Source organism: Gymnoscopelus braueri (genome assembly GCF_963280865.1).
Source record: "Gymnoscopelus braueri genome assembly, chromosome: 22".
Taxonomy (NCBI): domain Eukaryota; kingdom Metazoa; phylum Chordata; class Actinopteri; order Myctophiformes; family Myctophidae; genus Gymnoscopelus; species Gymnoscopelus braueri.
In genome coordinates, this window is record NC_137624.1 from 36,273,113 (window position 1) to 36,295,310 (window position 22,198).

The 22,198-nt window shown below is 41.0% G+C and overlaps 1 protein-coding gene and 1 long non-coding RNA gene across 2 annotated transcripts; one reads left to right on the forward strand and one right to left on the reverse strand.

The window, feature by feature from the left end:
- Positions 1–20: 20 nt before the first annotated feature.
- LOC308078119 lies at positions 21–2,656 on the forward strand. The gene is made up of 2 exons (XR_013932496.1): positions 21–489; positions 528–2,656. It is a non-coding gene; the product is annotated as an uncharacterized lncRNA (long non-coding RNA).
- Positions 2,657–7,038: 4,382 nt separating this feature from the next.
- Positions 7,039–14,234, reverse strand: ptger4b (prostaglandin E receptor 4 (subtype EP4) b). The gene is made up of 3 exons (XM_080420025.1): positions 12,893–14,234; positions 10,970–11,299; positions 7,039–8,039 (listed from the first exon to the last, which is right to left on the reverse strand). The coding sequence occupies exons 1-3, from the start codon at positions 13,367–13,369 to the stop codon at positions 7,422–7,424; spliced, it is 1,425 nt and encodes a 474-aa protein (XP_080276151.1). The 5' UTR covers positions 13,370–14,234; the 3' UTR covers positions 7,039–7,421.
- Positions 14,235–22,198: the final 7,964 nt, after the last annotated feature.

Here is a 22,198-nt window from a genome sequence, read left to right on the forward strand (position 1 = left end):
ATAGCCTAAAGAAATCTAAAAGTGACACAGATGCGTTCCAGGTATTAATGGGTTAACGGTCCTCGTACACTGTAAAATACTCGATACTTATTTAACTAGTGTACAAACGGAACCAAATGGACCCTTGATAAGGTTCCATTTGGACCCCTTTTGGTCCCCGAATCCAACGTTGAGAGACCTGGTGCTGTGAGCTTGTCTCAGAGGAAGTTTTTATGAACATTGATGGCAGCGTGAGATTATTCGTCAGTTTCTTGTCAAATAACGTAATGTAAACCCCTATATACAATATAGTAGCCCCTCAGGGCTTTTTTTTCCCAGTTGTCTTAGCTGAAAATAGCCGTTCTGGAAGCTCACAGTGTGTCGCAACGTGACACGCTGTGGCCCACGCAAAAAGAAAGCAATTGGCTGATCTGCAACGCGTTTGTGAGTTTTCAATTGTAGTTCGGCAATTTGTTGGCGTTTTGACCTAAGCAGTAACCCTATCCACAAGTTTCCTAGGGCATGGTGGGCAACACTTCCTGTCGAAGTGACGCCCACCATGCCCTAGGAAACTTGTGGATACTGTAGCTTTTCCAGAAGGATTGGGTAGATGTAATTTGATGTAACTATATGCTCATATAGATTTACTAATAGATGTACTACTAGAATCCTGTCTTTATTTTGTCTATTAGCACTCTGAATGAAATTCAGTTTCCGCTTCACCCAGCTTATGTCTGTTCAGACGGGTTATGATGAAAGCGATGATGGCAAACCGCTGACCTTCTGATTACCAGACTGCCCCTCTACCCACTCGGCCCCTAAAAACGCTTCGAGTCAACGGAAAAAGCCCCCGTTTTACCTAAGGCTAAAAATCCATTTAGCATTTGTCCCCCATATAGGGAACATATCAGATATTAAACCGAGGCGGCCATACTATTTTGAACTGAATTAGCCGCCTTGCTTCTTCAGATTATGTAGTTACTGGTTGTTTAGTTTTTCGGGAAAATGTTACTTTTGTAAATCACAGGGGCATCCAACTGCCTTTGATTAAAAAAAGCCCTGCAGTGTCCCTTTTTGCCACGTAATTCCAGTGGATTTGTGTTTTATAGTATATATATAGCATTTTTTGAACAATGTCAGTAGAAAACACCCATCATAATCCAGTAACTGTCCCGATCATGCGTAATCTTGAATAGAGGATAGGGTAGAGAGGCCGTCTGGTAATCAGAAGGTCACAGTTCTCCCAGCCTGCCTGGTTCTATCCCCTAAAGTGCTCGTCATGACCATCTGAGCAGCCATCAGCTAGGTGAAGCTGAAGCTGAATTTCCCCTGCAGGGTTAATATGGTCTGCAAAACAAACACAAAATCTGATAAGAACAGATGCTACACTTGATCTTATATTAGCTGCTGAAGAGCTGTGCGGCTTCCATGTTGTGTTAGTGTGTAACTGTAGGAATGTGACGCTCAAAGCTCAGCAGTACATCACTGTATACAATATATAATGTGTCATTTCTTTTATCTTCGGGCTTCCCTCAAGTGTTTTTTAGTTTCCCATATTTATCTTCATAAGATGTCACATCATGACACATGCCTAATTTGTGTGGGAACCCCATTGGATTATCAAATATCCCTTAAACACTTTCATCCTGACGTCCCTATTTTGGGCTCGTCATTGTCCATTACATGCAAAAAGTTAAAAAGAGGAAAAACATTTTCAAGAATAACAAGTTCTACAATCACACAACGTGTCGCTATGCCACGTTATATAACGTTAGCCTCTTCTAGAGTCACGTTTGGAGGAACAGTTCTTACTGCAGTGTCCTGAAGTGAAACATGACCCACCCTTAGATTTGACCATTGTGATCTAGAACACAAACATGTTGGAGCACATCTAGTGGCTAATTTGTCAAATGCCGTTGTTGGAAAAATCCTAAACGCCAAATGTGCTCTTTCAACAATAACAGTTGGTGTGTTGCGCAAGAACCGGTATGCTCTGTAAAGCTAGTTTTGTGCACAGCATTACTGTCTGGAACGTGTATTTGCAATAAGTTAACCACCCTATTTTGGGTTGGACGTTCGTCAAAAATAGCCGATTTGCAAACTCAACATGTTGACTAGTTGTGAGATGATGTGTTTTTTTTTTCAGTGTTGAGTGAGAGGTTGCAAATGTTTATTGTTTATCTTCTCCCACCTTTGTCTTGGCGCCGTCAGTCCTCCATCATTAGTCATGATGATCATACCCACTATAATAATCTCATTCCATCCAACCAATCAGTGTACTATCTCGCCTTCACATCATTCTGCTAGTCACACTCACTGCTATTTCAACTCTGCTTTTAGTTTCTTTTTGCCAGATCTTTGCCAGTGTCATCCGTGTGTTTCTCTGCTCACCAGACTGACTTCAGTATGTTACAACAGCCACATTAGTTTATTACACCTTACCATTGCTGATTCTCTGCCTGGACTTAAGTTTCTTTTACCCAACGATTTGGTTTTTACTACCAGGGTCTTTTTTTTTGCGTTTACATTCTTGGACTTTGCGGTTGAGAGCGATCTCATCTTTGATCGCAGTTTGGAATTTTGTGATCACCTGTGTTTCAATGTTTAGAATTTCATGTGTTGTTTAATTGGCTATAAACTTAACTGTTAATTCTACATTAAAGCCTTGTTAAAAGTACTTTTCTGAGTCTGTCTGCTTTTGAGCCCTAATCCAGTACCCGATGATGATGACATTTATCATCGGGTAAAAACTGTACCCGAATTGACAGACAATATTACCTGACCTGATTGAGGTGACTGCCGAATGGAGGCAAACTGCAGTGGAAGATAATGTGATGGTTACTGTTTTCTGTGTTGGCATTCTGAATTTAGTAGCCTGACTAGCCTCCAGTTTTGATTTCACTCACTGAAGTCTACTTCGGTTGTCCATGGTGTTCCATTGTCATGGTGTTCCATTGCTCGGTTGCACATTAATAATCAACTTGTTGCAATTAGAAAAATTAGCTTTCCTCAGTTTTACTGAGCTGCAGCTGAGTGGGTAGAGGAAGTTGAATCTGAAGGTCATCGTCTTGCCCTTCAACTTGCCCAGTCTTATGTGTCGACTTGTCCTTGAGCAAGAAATGTAACCCCTATACAGCTCCACCCTGTGTGCTCATCAGAGCCAGCTGCTGGGAGAAAAAGTAAGTTATTTTCCTTCCCCATCTCAAAATATTTTGTTCCAGGGACCCCCTAGAAGCAAAGGTTTGAATTACAAATGTTCGCTTTAAAAACTATATATATTCAAAGATTTGCACAAATTTACAGCCAAAGTACAAAATATGGTTAAAGTGGTTAAAATGATTGTGGAGCTATATTAACTAATTTAGCTGGGGACCCCCCCATCTGAGCAGCCAGCTGCTGGGAGAAAAACTAAGTTATTTTCCTTCCCCTCCCTTTCCCTTAACCACTTGTTCTTTAATACTTGATTAATAGAAAGATGAGAGAAACTTGTTTTTACAAGTACGTGCCATGCATACACTTGTATAAGTGCACTTTAATCATTAATGTTCTTACAAATCTCTATATTCCCTTGTAATGTAGGCCTATTATTACGTCTGTGTAAATAGAAGTACGATCTGGCTTTGACCACAGTACAGTCCGGCTTTCTTCTGCTCGCTCTACATTCTTAAGATGTCACGTAAACATTAATCAGCGGTCCATTATTTTGTCACAGTGGAAATCCTGTTCTAATTGGAAAATGTCACTCATTAAAAAACAGAGCAAATGACCAGAAATGTTCTATTTTTCCCACCTCTGTTCTTTCCATAGATACAATTGTATTGTAAAAAAAATAAAACTGATGTTTGAGGTGTGTTCCCTCCACACAAGTAATGGGTTTAAACTAGAGTATGTGTATGTTGTATATAATGGTTTCCATAGCAACCCGCAGAAAACTACAGAGAAACATAATCTTGCACGTTCCCCGGCTCAACATAAGGAATAAGTGTCAGCCAGTGGTGGTAAAAGTACTTAAGTAAAAGTATCAATACTGCAATGTAGAAGTGCAAGTAAAAGTCTGGAATTCAACATTTACTTGAGTAGAAGTACAAAGGTATTGGCATCAAAATGTACTTAAAGTACCGAAATGCTCGAGTACCCGTTATGCAGAATGTCCTATTTCACAGGTTTCAAATGTAAAAGAATCTTTTGAAAATAGCACGATCTACAAGCTCACAATGCATTGTGAGCTTGTGGAAATGTATACAGGGGCTGAAGTGGTTACTTGCGTAAATGTACTAAGTTATCTCACATCATTTGGTGTCATCTGAACCTCTGTAGGGAACAAGACACACTATTAAAACAACATACAGTATAATCCTGCCTTCAAGAACCATTGAATCTTATTTAGCGTTATCCTTAAGTAAGATTCACTCCTAGATACTTATACGGTATCTGCCTCATTTTATTGATATATTTCACTTAAACCATGCAGCTTATCTGGACATCTGCTGCTATTTAACCATCTCATCCCACTGCTATGTTAACCACGTAGCCTACCTTATGTGTACCCTGCTCTGACCTGTAGTAAATTATTCACGTATACATGACCTCAGTATATGAATTTAAATATGAAAAGTATGAACCATGTCTTCATGCATTTGTGTCATTTTTTTTGGGGGGTTAATCTTCCTGAAAAATCGTTCCCAGCACTCTTTTACTGTGTTGGACATGCTGTCAAATAGGTTTAGCTGATTAATGGTGATCTGACTTGCATCCATTTATTACCACAGGTAATCAGTATTGATTTGAATCTCCTCCCTCGTGCCTGCTATAGGCTGATCTGATCAATATTCCATAACACACCCAAGCTATTCAGTTACGCCTGATTTGTACTTGAAAATGGTGGGTCTAGAAGCTCCTAGATGGCTTGTAGATCTGCTCTTTTTGTTGAGTGTTCAACTAAATATAAATCAGGCTTTAGTACTTGCTGAGCAGTGTTGGGTTGGCCTATTGCTGATAAGACCCAGCAGGACCACTGTTCAGCATGTGAAAATACATGTTTATTTCTGATGTATATCTCCTCTGTACTGTACTTTATATATTTGATTTATTTGCTATACATATTTAACTTGAAAACCGAGTCGAAGCACAAATGAGGATATTAATGGCAGTTAATATCCTCAACTATGGTACATGCAGCCATGTACCGTAGTTGTTTAATGATGGTGAACTTCACACTCTAGTCTAAAGAAGGGATTGTCAAACTTTGTAATTCCTGGTCTAAAAAGAATAGAAATGTGTAGATGATATGAATAGTTGCAGTTTTATTGTCATTGAAATGTATATTTTTTTTTCTATAATACATACTGTACATTGTTCACAGGAGAGTTGAAGTCAACTGGATTGATACTGATTAATGCCACAGCAAAATCCTGAATCTTAATTCAACTCCGAAAGTGAAAACATGACTGTTTACAGGTCCACATAATACACTTTCAGAAGTAACCACATGATGAACCCATAGCGTCCCTATTCTGGGGCTTACTCGACAAAAAAAAATCGAGTAATTGTCGATCTACAAGCTTGCAATAGCTTGCGTTGCAACACGTTGTGAGCTTGTAGATTGGTTATTTTCAGTGAAGAGATTTGGTGTTGAGCGAAAAAGGGCCTAGTACAGAGACGCCTGGGGGACTCCGGTGGTTAAATTAACACCCAAGATTTTCCTGTGCTTTACCAGAGAAACATAAAACAAAACTACTGTATATTGTCAGCAGCATTTCATAATGTCATGATGAAAATATGTAATCCATTTCAAGAAAAAAGCTTGACTTCATAATCTGCCCTTTAAATTCATCCGACCATTTCAAGAAACGAAAAGGTTCATTTATATGAAATATTTATCTACCATTTTCGACCACCAGCTCAGCATGCTGATAATATCGGATTAGAAGCAGTCAGAGTAATAAGAGAACGCTTATCTTTGGATCTTTTATCAATGTATGTGTTGTGGCAAATAATTCACAGTACAGCTGCCTTTTGGAATGATGATGTTCATGCAAACATGCACTCATTGAAATGAAATTGTAAAACTTGCAAAATAGGATAGAGCTGCCAGATCAGTGATATATATTTGACAATATGAAAAGGTACCAGAAAATGAACATCTTGTACCAATTTGAAATGGGTAGAAACTAGAAATTAACTGGACCTTCTCACAGAGAAGACAACACAAGGTTCTTCCATTCTGGAAATAAATTAATAGTAAATTGTGTGCCACCCCCACAAACAGCTTGGGGGGGGGGACAAGGGTTAAACATGATGGAACAGGTGTGCATCTTTTATACTGACCTGATGAAGATCCTGTGAGATCGAAACGTTGTCGCAAATAATAAAGTCAATCCTTTCACCTGGAAAATGGTGTGCGGGCTCTACCTCCTTTCATATGTAGCTATACTTGCCAATAAACATAACAGCTAAGATTTACTATAATTGCATTAACGTCTTAAAGTTTGTGAAGGCCTTCTTTGATATGTCTGAGGAGCAATACATTGATAATGGGTAGTTTGTTCTGCAACATTTCCATGAAATACCATTTTTGTCACGCTGTCACAGTAGTTGAGTACGGCACCCTGACTAGACATCGTTCAAATGCACAAATTTCACCCATATTTCGGATGCTGTCAATGCACTGAATGGGACATTATCACGTTTAATCAGACTATTGATTGGTCCAAGTAGGTGAGATACTGACCTACGCTTCGTTGGAGCCGACTCAGCGCCGTCTGAGTTATGTACCGATAGACACAGAATCGTAAATCATGTTTTGGGGTGAGCGTTTGCCCCCAAACTTTCATCAACCCACAGAATAACGACAAAACACCTACTGAGCCCCTGAGTCGGTAGGTCAGTATCTCACCTACTTAGGCCAATCAATAGTCTGATTAAACCATTAAGACCGGGAACGCATCTGTGTCACTTTTAGAACATTTTACACTTTAGCTATTCAAAAATAGCAGATCTACAAGCTCGTAGCGCGGCACTGAGTGCCGCGCTACGTCGGTGCCGCGCTACGAGCTTGTAGATCTGCTATTTTTGAAAATGTTTGACTCAACATTTTTAACTCAAATCTTTGCTTCTGGGGGGTCCCTGGAACAACATATTTTGAGATGGGAGGTCTGTGGCCAGAGACATATAATTCCTTGACAATTATGAAAAAGTTTGAGAACCACTCATATAGTAACATACGTTTTTTAGAAAACTGTTGGGATTTAGAAGACATTTGTAGAACCGGCTTCAGGTTAAACGTGATTAATGTCCCACTCAGTGCATTGACAGCATTTTCAGTCTTTAGTCCCTTTTTGTGATCATCACCACTTCACTACTCTCACTTTCCCATTGTCTGCCTTGGGACCATCAATTCATATTGATAGATTGTTTTTTCCCCCACAGTTACATGCATAATATTATATGCATTTCTCTTGTAGGCTCGAGGTCTCATCCGTGAAGGTGACATAGAGAGTCTGGTCAACTAGCGGAACTTCTTTCAGCGATAAAACGCTGCCACCACAGGGCCTGCCCGGTGCCCTGGGCTCTAAAACCGACTGTTTGTGCTCCTTCTGACGACCGCTGTCCGTACTCTGGTGGTGATCCCGTACCAGAACCGTCTCTACGGCGGGCGTCGGGCTGCAGCCGCCGCCCTGCTGTTCTCCTCCCGAACTCAACGTGCTCTCGGTCCCCTCGAGTTGGTACAGGAAGGTGTGCGACGTGTTCACGGCCTCCCTGGGCCCGCACCGGGACACCAGCGAGGGCGAATCGTGCGACACGAAGGAGGAGGTGGCGTGGGCGTCGGTGAAGCAGAACTGACTGCCCCGGCTCCCCTGGCCGTGGTGACCGCGCCGCCCCCGGCCGCCCATCCTGCAGAACAGACACTTGATCTTCTCCACCACCTTGAGGACCACCGTCTTCCTGAGCAGGATGTAGATCCAGGGGTCCAGGATGGGGTTCACGGACGCCATGTGGATGGCCAGCAGGTCCGGCTCCTTGGTCAGCTTTCGGTAGAACTGGTTCACGAAGATCCTCAGCTGAAAGCACGGGAGAAAACAAAAGAATTCTCTTTAATTATTTAGGAAAATGAACAGTGGTGGAAGAAGTACTCATATTTTTTTAACTTAAGTAAAAGTATCAATACTGCGATGTAAAAATACTGGTATCAAAATGTACTTAAAGTACCAAAGTAAACGTACTCATTGTGCAGAATGTCCCATTTCACAAGTTCATAATGTATACAAATCTTTTGAAAATAGCAGATCTACAAGCTCACAATGCAACTTGTAGATCGGCTGAGCATGTCAGGCTCAGTGGCAACTTCCTGTTTGGCAGCTGGCTGTTTGAGCTCCTGATTCTTCAACTTGATTTAACTATTATTCTACCTCCTTTAAGTCTTCAAAGTTTGTAATTCCATGCGCTACTTGACATCGTAAAGTCAATCTAAGAGGACAAGCAGTCAAAGGTTCTGGATGTTTTTTGTGACTTATGATATTTGGTGAAACCACTTAGGCCTGAATCAGCCTAACAAAGACCCAGAGACCCAGTTCCTACTACAAACAAATGAGCTGGATTGGTTTGCTACCTGGAGAAGAGAGCGAAGAAGCCAACTACTGTCAAACTACCTCACAAACTCCACAGACTCAGGTGCGTGAACTGCTTGAGCAGCAAAAGGACTTCTCCAGTGGTCCACCTTTTCAGGCCGTGACCCCCCAAAATAATCTGATAATATTATTAATAATTTGAACTGGGGACCCCCCCCCCCCCACCCTGGTAAGCCCCCCCCCCCACCCTGGTAAGCCCCCCCACCCCACCCTGGTAAGCACTTGGAATGTAGGAGTTGAGGCATTACATTTAGTTTGACCTGGTTCCACAGATAAATATTGTGAAAATAGCCTTTTTATATATGTATCATATATTTGTATTTTCTTTTTTTTTTTAGGTATTAAAAAGGGTCTTAAATGTCCTTAAATTGTCACTTCACTGTCATCTGGGGACCCCCCAAAATCATGTGGGGGTCCCGACCCACAGGTTGAGGACCATTGTTCTATACAACTCTTTTAGAACAGCAGGAGAACATTTTCAAATCCTGTGTTGACTCCTCAAACAAAAGAGTTGGGGAGCTGATGAGAGAAACCCTTGACCTCAGGGCTATAGTCTGAAATTCACTCAAAAGGAATGTCTTGCTTTTCGCCTAAAATGACATGCCCAAACTAGGGATTGATTATTAATCCATTATTTTATTAAATTATAAAAGATATATATATAATTGATTAAATCGGATGGTTTGATTAACTGTTACACCCCTCTAGCAATACTTACCATTGGTTAAAAAAACAATAACACATACTATATTAATTGGGCTAAATGTGTACAATCTATCAGTTATGCAACAATGTAAATATGAGATAATAAAATCTAATGGGCCTAAACTGCAGCACTGAAGCAAATTAGAGGACAATAAAACCCACCTCTGTTCTGTTCTGTTCTGTTCTTCATTCTGTCTCCTAAAACTCCTCAACCAAGCAATTGACTTTCTCCAGCATCTAATCAAAAGTTATCTCCTCTGCTCACAATGTCAGAGTGACATATTTGGGATGACAGGACAGACAGAGTTACAATGTGTAACTTTGTTTGTTTGTTTATGTGGAAAACTCTCTCACTCTCCACTGGAACTATGCTTGTTATGGTTAAAGACTGAAGACATTGAGTTTGTTTTAGCTCTCAAGTGCGCGAGACTATGTCTAGACTAGAGATACTTAGAAATAATTAACCAAAGCTCAGTATGTTGTATAGATCAAGCAATGCATCCACTATAGTATGCCAAATTTTATGTGACCTTATGCAGTATTATAGCACATGATTTTAGGGCTATTTTGCAAAGACATTTACTTTACAATATGCTACATATATTTCCATGAAACTCTAACTCCATAACATTGGTTTAGCTGCAGCATTGATCATCATCATCATCATCATCATCATCATCATATCCTCTCCATGTTCCTCCATGTGCTCTCTTGGGTAACAGGATAGGTGGGCACTAAGGAACAGTGGGCACCTCGGTTTTAAAGTAGTAAAGTCAAGTATACATGATTAGAACATGCTTAAACATTCGACAATTAAGGTCTAATATTTCTACAATTGCTACAAATTGTTACAAAACCTGTATATCCAGTCATTTTGGGGCATAAACAAGAAGTTGAAGGATAAAATGAAGTCTGATAATGATGTACAGTGCATGTTTTTGAACATTTTGGACAAAATAGCCAATTTTACATTGCAGTGCCCAGATTCCCTAGTGCCCACCTATCCTGTAGCGGTGTAGCCTATCCCTCTCTTGCACTCTCCAATCAGAGGCATTTTTATGCCAGTGGTGTAACTAAGTACATTTACTCAAGTACTGTACTTAAGTATAATTTTGAGGTACTTTTACTTTACTGGAGTATTTCCAATTGTCTATACTTTTACTTCTACTCCATCTTGGAGGCAAATATTATACTTTTATTCCACTACAATAATTTGAAAACTTGAGTTACTATACTTTGCAGATATATATTATTACATTATAAAACATATATTAACCACTTTAGCCCTATTTTATACCTCAGCTATTTGAAAATAGCCATCTACAAGCTTGTAGATCTGCTATTTTCAAACATTTTAGTACTTTTACTTTTGGTACTTTAAGTACATTTTGATACCAATACCTTTAAACTTTTACTCAAGAACATTTTGAATTCCGGACTTTTACTGTAACAGAGTACTACATTGCAGTATTGATACTTTTACTTGAGTAAAACATTTGAGTACTTTTTTCCCACTGTTGCGCAACATGAACTGTAAAATAGTTATTAATTATTACACACAACACACACACACACACACACACACACACACACACACACACACACACACACACACACACACACACACACACACTGTATAGAGCTGACTTTCTACTCACCACTAACGGTATGGAGCAGATAAGAACCACGGCAGAAGTAGCGATGAGCAGAATGACCATCTGGATCTCTGCTCCGGCCAGGCGGCCGAAGCTCCGTCTCCTCCCCAGCCGGAGGTCCGCTATCCTCCGCTGGTCTGTCCCCAGCGAGGTGCGGCGCATGAAGCGGCGGTGCATGAGGATCAGAGCCCCGCACACCATCACGTTGCACACCACCGTGCACAGCACCAGCACCGAGTTCACCCCGGCGTACATCAGGTTGAAGGCGGCCTCCGTGGTGACGTTGGTCCGCCAGTCGATGAAGCACCAGGTGTTGGGGTACTGCAGCGTCACCTGATTGATTGATTGATTGATTGATTGATTGATTGAATACTTTATTAACAGTTTGCCAAAAAAAAAGCACAGAAAAGTAGCCTACAGCAGTGGTTCTCAAACTTTTTCATGTCAAGGACCCCCAAATTGACACTTATTAGCCCGCGGACCCCCATTTAAAAGATATGCCAGGGACCCCATAAGAGAAGATTTTTTACGGCTATAGCAGTGATTCTCAACCATTTTAATTTCAAGGATCACCAGTTTGACATGCATTAGGGCTACAGACCCCCATTTAATGGCATTTCTATCACTTGGACCACAATTTATATTGTAAAATTTATGTCAACTTAACTCTGAGAGTGTAGGCTACAAATTTGTAGCCTACACTCTCAGAGTTACAGACCCATAAGGGTCCATTTGGTGCCTAATCTATCATTTAGCTGGGGACCCCCTGGAACTTCCTCAAGGACCCCTGGGGGTCCCCAGACCCCACTTTGAGAACCAATGGCCTACAGTTCAATACAAAAGGATGCTAAAAGGATTAAACCCAAGAAAGCACGTATGGCTTGTTTCTATAGATCAAGACTCTCGTAGATGTGGTTTTTTTTATTTTTATTTTTTATCGATTTTGACATTTTCTATAAAAATGTCAAAATCGATCAAATACGAGTCTTGATCTAAGGCAGGCTAGCTTGTTGCCATTAGGATCCTGGGTATTCAAATTCATCGAAACATTTAATGACAAACAATAATACACAATACGATGCAAAAACATCATATAAACGAGTAATCAAGAAGAAAAATTGATACAGGATAGACCAGCACTAAAAGGACATCTGGGCACCTCGATGTAAAATTGGCTATTTTGTCCAAAAAGGTCAAACAAATAAACGACATTTGAAAAATGGTCTTAAGTAATGTTAAATAAACATGATGTGAACATGCATGGTAGCCTACATCCTTATCAGACTTAATGTTATCCTTCAACTTCTTGTTTATGCCCCAAAATGACTGGATATACAGGTTTTGTAGCAATTATAGAACTATTAGACCTTAATTGTCGAATGTTAAAGCATGTTCTAATCATGTATATTTTACTTTACTTAAATCCATTTTTCTTTTTTAACATTTTGGACAAAATAGCCAATTTTACTTCGAGGTGCCCAGATGTCCCTATAGCATTGGTTCTCAAAGTGGGGTCCGGGGACCCCCAGGGGTCCTTGGGGGGGGGGGTTCCAGGGGGTCCCCAGCAAAATGTGTTAATATAGCATCAGAATAATTATGACCTTTTATACTTTGGCTATTCAAAAATAGCAGATATACAAGCTCATAGCGCGGCACCGAGTGCCGCGCTATGAGCTTGTAGATCTGCTATTTTTGAAAAATCGTGAAAATTTGTGCAAATCTTTGAATATATATTTTGTAAAGCCAATAACATTTGTAACTCAAATCTTAGCTTCTGGGGGGTCCCTGGAGCAAAAATATTTTGAGATGGGGGTCCGCGGCCAAATACATATCATTTTGGGGGTCCTTGACATCATGAAAAAGTTTGAGAACCACTGCCCTATAGTGCCCACCTATATCCTGTCACCAGAAAAACTAAGTACCAACCTGTCCCAGGCCCATGCTGGGCAGCGCGCAGAACAGCCCGCACGTCACGTAGATCGCCAGCAGGGTCAGCGCGCCCAGTCTCTGGCTCACGTAGCGGTTGTAGAAATACGCGTGGTTTATGGCCAGATACCTCTCTATGGACATGGCGAAGATGATCGCCAGCTGCACCAAGAAGAAGAAGATCAGGACGAAGCCGGAGTACTGACACAGAGGCTCTCCTCCGGGCCAGGAGCCCTTCACGTAGGTGGCGATGGTGACCGGGCTGGCCAGCAGGGTCCCCAGGAGGTCCGTGACCGCCAGGCCGCACACCAGCGTGTAGAAGGTCGTCTCTTTCTGCTCCTTCCGAGAGACGCGGAGGACCACGATGGCGATCACGTTGCCCACCACCCCGAAGATGAACATGATGACCGGCACGGTGGGCTGCCGCGACGCCCGGGCCATCACCACCGGCACCTGGTCGCTCATGGTCGCATTCATTTAATTTAAATCACTCCCTATCAGTGGTGGAAAAAGTACTCAAATTCTTTACTTAAGTAAAAGTACCAATACTGCAATATAAAAATACTCTGTTAAAAGTAAAAGTCCAGAATTAAAAATGTACTTGAGTAAAAGTACAAATGTATTGGCATCAAAATGTACTTAAAGTACCAAAAGTAAAATTACTAAATATTTGAAAATAGCAGATCTACAAGCTCACAACGCGTCGCGACGCGTTGTGAGCTTGCCGATCGGCTATTTTCAAATAGCCTATGTATGAAATAGGGTTAAAGTGGTTAATGTGTGTTTCATTATATCATAATTTATATCTGAAAAGTAACTAGTAACTAAAGTTTTCAAATAAATGTAGTGGAGTAAAAGTACAATATTTGCCTCTGAGATGTAGTGGAGTAGAAGTAAAAGTATTGGAAATTGGAAATACTCAAGTAAAGTACAAATACCTCAAAATTGTACTTAAGTACAGTACTTAAGTAAATGTACTTAGTTACTTTCCACCACTGCTCCCTATGTTCAAACTAGTAAAGTGAATGTATAGTTTTCTTCTCCAATCTCCATTCAGTATTTATCCGTTCCGCTCAGGGTGCATCATTCTCCAAATTCCACAGCAATTCCACAGCAATGCCCAAATCCTCCGTTTCCATTTTACGCACAGATTTTTAAAAAAAGCTTCCAAATTCCGATTTCTTCTGGTCACAAACGTTGTAAAATCCCACTTGATACAAGTTTGATACAGTTTGTATCAGCAGCGCAGCAACGTTGTATCCAAACAGAAAGTGACAGACAAGACAGGGGAAGTGTGTGTGTGTTCTCTTGTCTTCAGTGTGTGCGTGTGCACTGTGCATGGAGCCACTCCTCTCTCCAGCTGGTAGCAGCAGCAGGTCCTTTATGTAGGTGTAGCCAGAGTGTAGCCACGCACGACGCACCTAAAAAAGCTGGGGGACATACGCACTAAAGTAGGCCCATAGTGCCATCTTGGTCCAAATGACTTGGTACAAATGACAGATATCCTGCAGTGTGTTAAGTGTTTTATCTATACAGTCAGTTAGTGATGAATTTAATACACCAGACATCAATGGAAACATCCTACAAGCCCTGAGGGCTGATATGAGAACATGTTTTGGTCTAAATGTCATCATTGGAGGAAAGGAAGGAAAGTTTGCACACTGTAGCTCCCAGTAGAAAATGTTTTTAGTTTATGATGATTTATTGTTGTTCAGCACTTGAAAAGTTTTTGTTGGGAACTTGGGATGTGCATGCTTGCCTCTGGACTCTATTTCTAAATGTCATAATTACCACTTGAGAAATAGCTTCATAGTTTGTTATATTGAAAGTATAGCCTTGGATCGAGACTATCATAAATGTATTTTTTTAATCGATTTTGATATTTGCATATCAGATATGCAAATATAAAAATCGATAAAAATACATCTATGTATAGTCTTGATCCAAGGCTATTGAAAGTATTTATTTGAAGTCATTTCAAATAAATGTAATCACACAGTGAAATGAAACCCGTTTAACTGTACCACTGGAATCCCCCCAAGGGACCGCAGGACATGGCTTTGAAAACCACTGCTAGGCTTCTACTCAGAGGTCAATGGTTATATAGGCTATACATTGCCCTCTTTGGGAATAGCTTACATGCAATCTACTGTATAAGCAACATATTCTGCAGATGTTGCTCATAGATTATTTTTGTTTGCTTCTCTTAATGATCAGAGAACCTTTTAATGTGGATTCTCTCTGAACACACCGACGCCCATTAGAACAGAAGCCGTACGTACGGTCAGGACATTCTGAACCACATGTACACACAACTAATGATTGCAAAATCTCATAATAACTGCTGATTCTGTAATGTTATTGTTGAAGTACATAGACAAACCACATAAGGATCATAAACGTCACATGAAAGTTGAACTTTATGTACACTAAGTTCACACACGTTTCACACGTCCTCAACAGTTAGCAGCACTTAAGATGACTGAACATCAAGCTCCTTTTGTTGACCACAATTTCCTGTTTGTGAACTTAAACAAGTGCGTAGGTGATCGGAAGTTTATGGTATAGGCTACTTTCACTATAGCTTTTTTTCCATTTTCGTTTTTTTCCCCTTCCCTCTGTAATGAAAGTGTACAAACGGTACCAAACGGACCCTTTGTGGGTCTCCAAACAAACACACTGACCCTGGTTTGAACCCAGCGGACCACCAGAATGACTTTATAGGTCCAGTTGCTTCAATGTGTACACTCTCAGAGTTAAATGAACACTGAGGATTTTAATAGATTGGGGTCCCAGATAAACCCATTAAAACCGGGAAAAGCATCTGTGTAATTTTAGATTTTTGCATTGGCTATTAAAAAATATCAGATATACAAGCTTGCAGTGCGTCACTTCGTGCCACACTGCAAGCTTGTACATCTGCTATTTTTGAACGTTTTCGAAAACTCTTGATAGTGCGAGAACTACTGATTTTAGAAGGCATTTGTAGAATCGGCCTCGGGTCTTAAGGGGTTTTAAAAAAGGGACTGTGGCCTGATGCATATCAAACTTGGAGATCATTGAAACTAAAAAGGTTGAGAATCACTGTTCTAGCAGTCTATTAACTGTGGACTGTGTCTAGCAGTCTGTGCTGACTTGACATTCAAGCTCAGAAGGATATTAGTCACTAACCAAATCTGGTCACACACGGTTTGAAGTGAAAAGCAGTGGCCTGTTATCATCATCAACAACAACAGCTGCAACACGCAACACACACACACACACACACACACACACACACACACACACACACACACACACACACACACACACACACACACACACACACACACACACACACACACACACACACACACACACACACAGGTCAGAGAGACAGAGAACTTGTCTTGTTGCAACACGTTGTGAAGTTGCAGATCTGCTTTCCCCCCGAAATGTTGCCCATTTCCGTTAAATGTTGGCCTGTTATAACTATAGGCCCAGAATAGGGACACTCACACTATTCACGTGGTTAATGAATTAGTCATGGAGTTGACACCGTACATTGTGTTGTTGAAGATACAATGACAAAACAAATCACGCCTGTTCTATTAATGGCCTTTTAAACACGTGAGCTTGTAGATGGGCTATTTTTAGGAGATGTTTGGTGTAGAGGGAAAAAAAGGAGGTCAAGTACAGTATACAGACCCCTGGGGGACTCCGGTCAACAGGGTTTAAGTGTTTTAACAAAGTGTTTCTAAAAAGAGCTTGTTTTCATAATATCCAAACATTAAAGTGAAATCAATGACTACACAGACCTTTGGCCTGGCCTTTGGCCTGGCCTGGGTTGTGTGAGGCAAATCTTGGAAATATACTTTACTAATACTGTAAACGGTTCTAACCACTTTCTTAAACCCTCTATATCAGGGGTCTTTCAACGTTTTCAGGCCAAGGACCCCTTGACTGAGAGAGAGAGAAAGCAGGGACCCCCATTATATATTGTATGAAGTATTTTTTATTTTCATAGATTTCATAGGCAGCTTCATAGACTTGTTTCACAGCACTATCATGTTGGATTCATGTTAATGTGTATTTCCAGACATTTAACCATGCTCTAAAAACAATACTTAGTAAACCTGACCTTTCACTCTGTACTTTCTGTACTTTCACTCTTTTTCCCCCCTATACCGAACCACTTTGCCGAAAATAGAAGATCTACAAGCGCACAACGCCTCGCAGCGCGAGGCGTTGTGTGCTTGTAGATCTGCTATTTTTGGCTAAAGTTCTCCTCAGAATAGGGAAGCTTGGTTGAAGTGGTTAATGTAAAAATCACGAAGATTTGGCGGACCCCCTGTAGTAACTCTGAGGACCCCCTAGGGATCCCGGACCCCCTGTTGAAGACCTCTGCTCTATATTGGTAAACTAATACTTAGTTGATCCGGGTTGGCTCTGTACTTGAGAGAGTGAGAGAATAGCCAGCACACGATCAATGTCCTTTTCACAGTTTATTTAGCTCTCCAACAGACAGAACAACGGTTGGAAACCTGTTTGGTTTCAACCAAACAGGTCCTCCTCAGCGTGGGACTTGATTGTGTGTGCTGGCTATTTTCTCACTCTCATGATATTGTAGAGCCATATACAGTATGCACCTTGAGACTTTGTTTAATCCATTCAATCCAGCAACGCATCTGTGTCATTTTAGATTTTTAGCTATAACCATTGTTTTATACTTTGGCTATTCAAAAATAGCAGATATACAAGCTCATAGCGCGGCACCGAGCTTGTAGATCTGCTATTCTTTTTTTTTAATCGTGAAAAGTTTAGCAAATCTTTGAATATATATTTCTTAAAGCAAACATTTGTAACTCAAATCTTTGCTTCTGGGGGTCCCTGGAGCTAAATATTTTGAGATGGGGTGTCCGCGGCTAAATACATATCATTTTTGGGGGTCCTTGAAATGGAAAAGTTTGAGAACCAAAACATAGGTTTTTCAGAAACCTGTTAGGATTTAGAAGACATTTGTAAATGCGTTCCCGGATTGAATGGCTTAATCTGGAGTGTTGTGGGCGTTCTGCTTTGCAGTGATTTCTCTTGGCTCTGTACTTGGTCTGCTCTTTATCCCAACCTCTACACCAAATCTCTTTGCCGAAAATGGCAGACGATACAGATCTACGTGTGGCGATGCGTTCACCGGCTATTTTCGGGGAATGTTCCCCCCCCAGAATAGGAATGCTAGAGTTCAAGTGGTTAAGAAGACCCTGTTCTCTTCGTCCATCCCTTATCTTGCAGCCCCCCCCCCCCCCCGTGGAATGCGACGTATGTCGACAGAGCCGTCATAAATAACCTTACCCTAATAATGTGAGTAAATTGTGATAATGCAATATTCTATGCATTTATTCCCACTTCTCTTACCACAAGAAAATATCCCAATGTTTGCATGTTTTTGCTGAATGTTTGCCTAATAGGACATCGTGCCTAGAATAGGGATGCTATAGGGGTCATATGGTTAAATACATGAGGACTCCTGTTGGTCTGGAGACTCTGGCCTGCAGAGGCCAGGGGTTGAGGTCAGGTCACACATCTGTTGACCGTCCACATGTTGAGGGAGATAATTGTTTTAGGGCAGGGATTCCCAACCCGTAGTCCGGGGCCCACTGGTGGGGTGTCATGGTATTTTATACTTTAAAACCTTGAGAAAATAGCTTTTGTTGTGATGTCGATAAATAGAAACTTAAAGTGTACTGTGTCAGTTCTATTGATCCATAAGCTGGAACACAATCGATAGATTGACCTGGAGCGCATCTGTGTCACTTTAGATTTCTTTGGCTATTCAAAAATAGCAGATCTACAAGCTCATAGCGCGGCACCGAGTGCCGCACCACAAGCTTGTAGATCTGCGATTTTTGAAAAATCGTGAAAAAATATATTTTTTATTTTTTTCAAAAAACTGTTAGGATTTAGATTTTCTTTAAAGAATCGCCTCAGGTCTTAATGGGTTAAAATAAACGTGCTCTTATAGAATTCATGCGGCCCACCCATATCTGACCACTTAGCACAGTGCTGATTTTCAAGTGGGCCCTGAGCCAGAACAGATTGTGAAATGCTGCTGTTTTTTAGGGAACTTCAGTGCAATAATTCTCATCATGTCAGCTCCCTGACCCCACAGGCCATGCAGAATCTGCTGTCTCATGTCCAGCCGGGAGGTGCAGAGGGGGGGGGGGGGGGTCCTCCCTTGTTGTGTCCTCCCTTGTCCGTCCCTGTGGGACTGAGATTCAGATAGAGAGGTTGGATGCAGTGTTGCCAGAGTTTGCGTGAGAAATTAGCAACCAGGTCTATGAAATCAAGCCCACAAGAAGCGACTATAATATAGGCCACATGAGCACTTCAAACCTAAGTTGGCTATTTGAAGATCAGCTATTTTCAAAAGAATCCTGAGGAAAAGAAGGTGCAAAATGTGGAATATTTGTTAAACATTTTAACAACACAAATCTAGCACGGCCGGGGGTCCCTGGCGCAAATTATAATTTCAGATGTGGGTCCAACGTGAACAAATTCATATTCATTTTGGGGTCCTTGACATGAAAATGTTTGAGAACCACTGGTTTAATCAATAATCAATAATCAAAACATTTGGAAGCAAGCCCAAATAAGCAACTACACTTTAGAAACAAGCCCAAACCCGCAACTACCAATATTTACAAGCAACTTTACAGAAAAACAAGCCCCAAAGTTGCTTATAATAAGCAGACCTGGCAACACTGGTTGGATGGACTGAGCGAGGGGTCATTCTTTGGTGAAGGGGAGGTCGAGAGCAGCTCTTGAAGGGAAATTACTTTTCTGTAGTTTTCTTCTTAAACTAACATGTTTTCAACCTCTGTAGAAATGTTGTTTTTCTACCAACACGATAAACAATCCGTTTCTCCATCATTGGACTTTGGAAAATCAACAGGAGGTTATAGCTGTAATGGTTTCCATCAACGCAGCCTTTCAGGGGAGGTGCCAAGAATCACGTTCGGCGTGTTTTTGTAGTAATATCAGAAATACAATCACATTTTGTGTAAAATAAATAAATAATTGCGAGAGTCTGGTGTGCAGGTGTTCCTGTTAGTTCCATAACAGGAACCACAACAATGGCACTCATACTGGTAAACAGCTATTCAAAGGCTTATGCAAGACGGTCACAGAATAGCCTTGTCACCCATGTTTATTTATACTAATTATGTTGTTATGTATATTAAACCCATTTGATTTCCACTGTTTGAGACCTGGCCAAAATAAACTTTAGCAAAAATGATCATGGATGTGATCATGTCTTTGCTGACTTTACAAGCATGAAAAACATGGCAAGAAGTTATATTCCAGTCTGGGAAAGCCAAAAAGAAATTGTTTTGGATCCCTTGGGGAGGTGTAAGCGGGCGACCTTTCTGACCCAGTCCTCCAGCCCACTTGATGAACGCACGTCCATTTGGTATGACTCAGGTCATGTGACAGCAAGGCCCGTGATCTCACATTCCCCGATACATTATCCCCCAAGGACACAATAAAAACATATTAAAGAAGTCTGCGGGGATGCCCATGCACACTTTGGTAGAATAGAAGAATGTCTTTACAGCGTTCTTCTCTTTCTGTTATGGGAATTCTAAGACGAAAAATGTATAACGTATGGATCATTTAACCACGGAAACCCTAGATCATTGGCTCTCAAAGTGGGGTCCGGGGACCCTCAGGGGTCCTTGAGGGAGTTCCAGGGGGTCCCCAGCTAAATGACGGATAGGTAGGAACCAAATGGACCCTTACGGGTCTGCAACTCTGAGAGTGTAAAAATGGAACCAAATGGACCCTAACGGATCCATTTGGTTCCATTTGTACATTCTCAGAGTTAAATTAACATTGATTTTACAATATAAATTGGGGTCCCAGAGATAGAAATGGGGGTGAAATTAAAATGGTTGCGAATCACTGCTAGAGCCGTAAAAAGCCTCTCTTATGGGGTCCCATATGGCATATATCTTTTCAAATGGGGGGCCGCGGGCTAATACGTGTCAAGTTGGGGGTCTTTGACATGAATAAGTTTGAGAACCACTGCACTAGATGACTGGGTCATTCCCCAGGGCTCTAGTATATGTGGTGCGCTCCTCCGCCCCCCTCCCCCCCTCAAATCTATTAGCCGAAAATATCTGTGTCACATTGTGAGCTTGTAGATCTGCTATATTCTTCAACTTTCTGCTATTCTGTGGACAATCAAACTCAACAGCTAAAGAAAAGAAAATCTTATTTGCCATGACAGCAGTAAGTAAGAGAGTGGCATCTTCTTCCCCCCTTTTTTCACTGTACTGCCATACTGTAATTTAGTCAGTCACTCAATTTAAGCACTATCTCTACGTGAATGTATCTCTTTCTGTGAGTGTGTGACTGTCTTTACTACAGGGCTACGGATTCTGTAATCTGTAAGTTACAGGGCAATATTTACGGATGTATATAACCGTATACACAATGTTCAGTGCAAAGTACTTTAGATGGTTTAAACGATAAACACTACTGTAGTTCTTGTTCTAAATCTCCAAGATGCAAGCGAGCGTGAGTCACTGACGGGCATCGTCCCCTTTCCATTTCCCGCTCTCTTTTCAATCACTGGAATTAATTAACCTATATAACACGCCTCGGTCTGACAGAATCTGTACACTACACATAAACACAGTCGATTACAGCAGTGGTTCTCAAACTTTTTCATGTCGAGGACCCCCAAAGGACCCCCAACTGAAACTGTTATGTGTATGTCAGGCACCCCCATATATAACTAGTATAATTAGTTTTTTTAACAGATTTTTTTATTTGTATTAATTTGTAACAATGGCTTCTATTGCATCATGCTACATTTCCAGGAAGAGAAAGAAAATCTTTGGAAAAAAATATGGAATATCTTTGAAACATTTTACCAACACAAACCTTGTATGGGGGTTTGCTCTGGTTCAAAATAGTTTCGGATGGGCCGGGGCCTGCGTGGCCAAATACATATTCATTTAGGGGTTCCTTCATGACATGAAAAAGTTTAGGAAATACTCCTCGGTCTGAACCTGTAACACTACAGATAAAGAGAGCTGATTACAGCACAGTGGGTGTGATGCTACGCTGATAAGGTGATAATAATCAGGATTCTTGTGGGGGAGTGGGGGGGAGGGGGTGTGATATGTGTCATTTTGAGAGGAAAGCCTTGCTGGTCACACTTCCTGCCTAGATTTCATCATCAGTAAACCCTTGCAGGGTTTAGTTTAAAGATATAGGCTATCACTGCAGTTATGTGCAGTGGTGGAAAATAACTAAGTACAT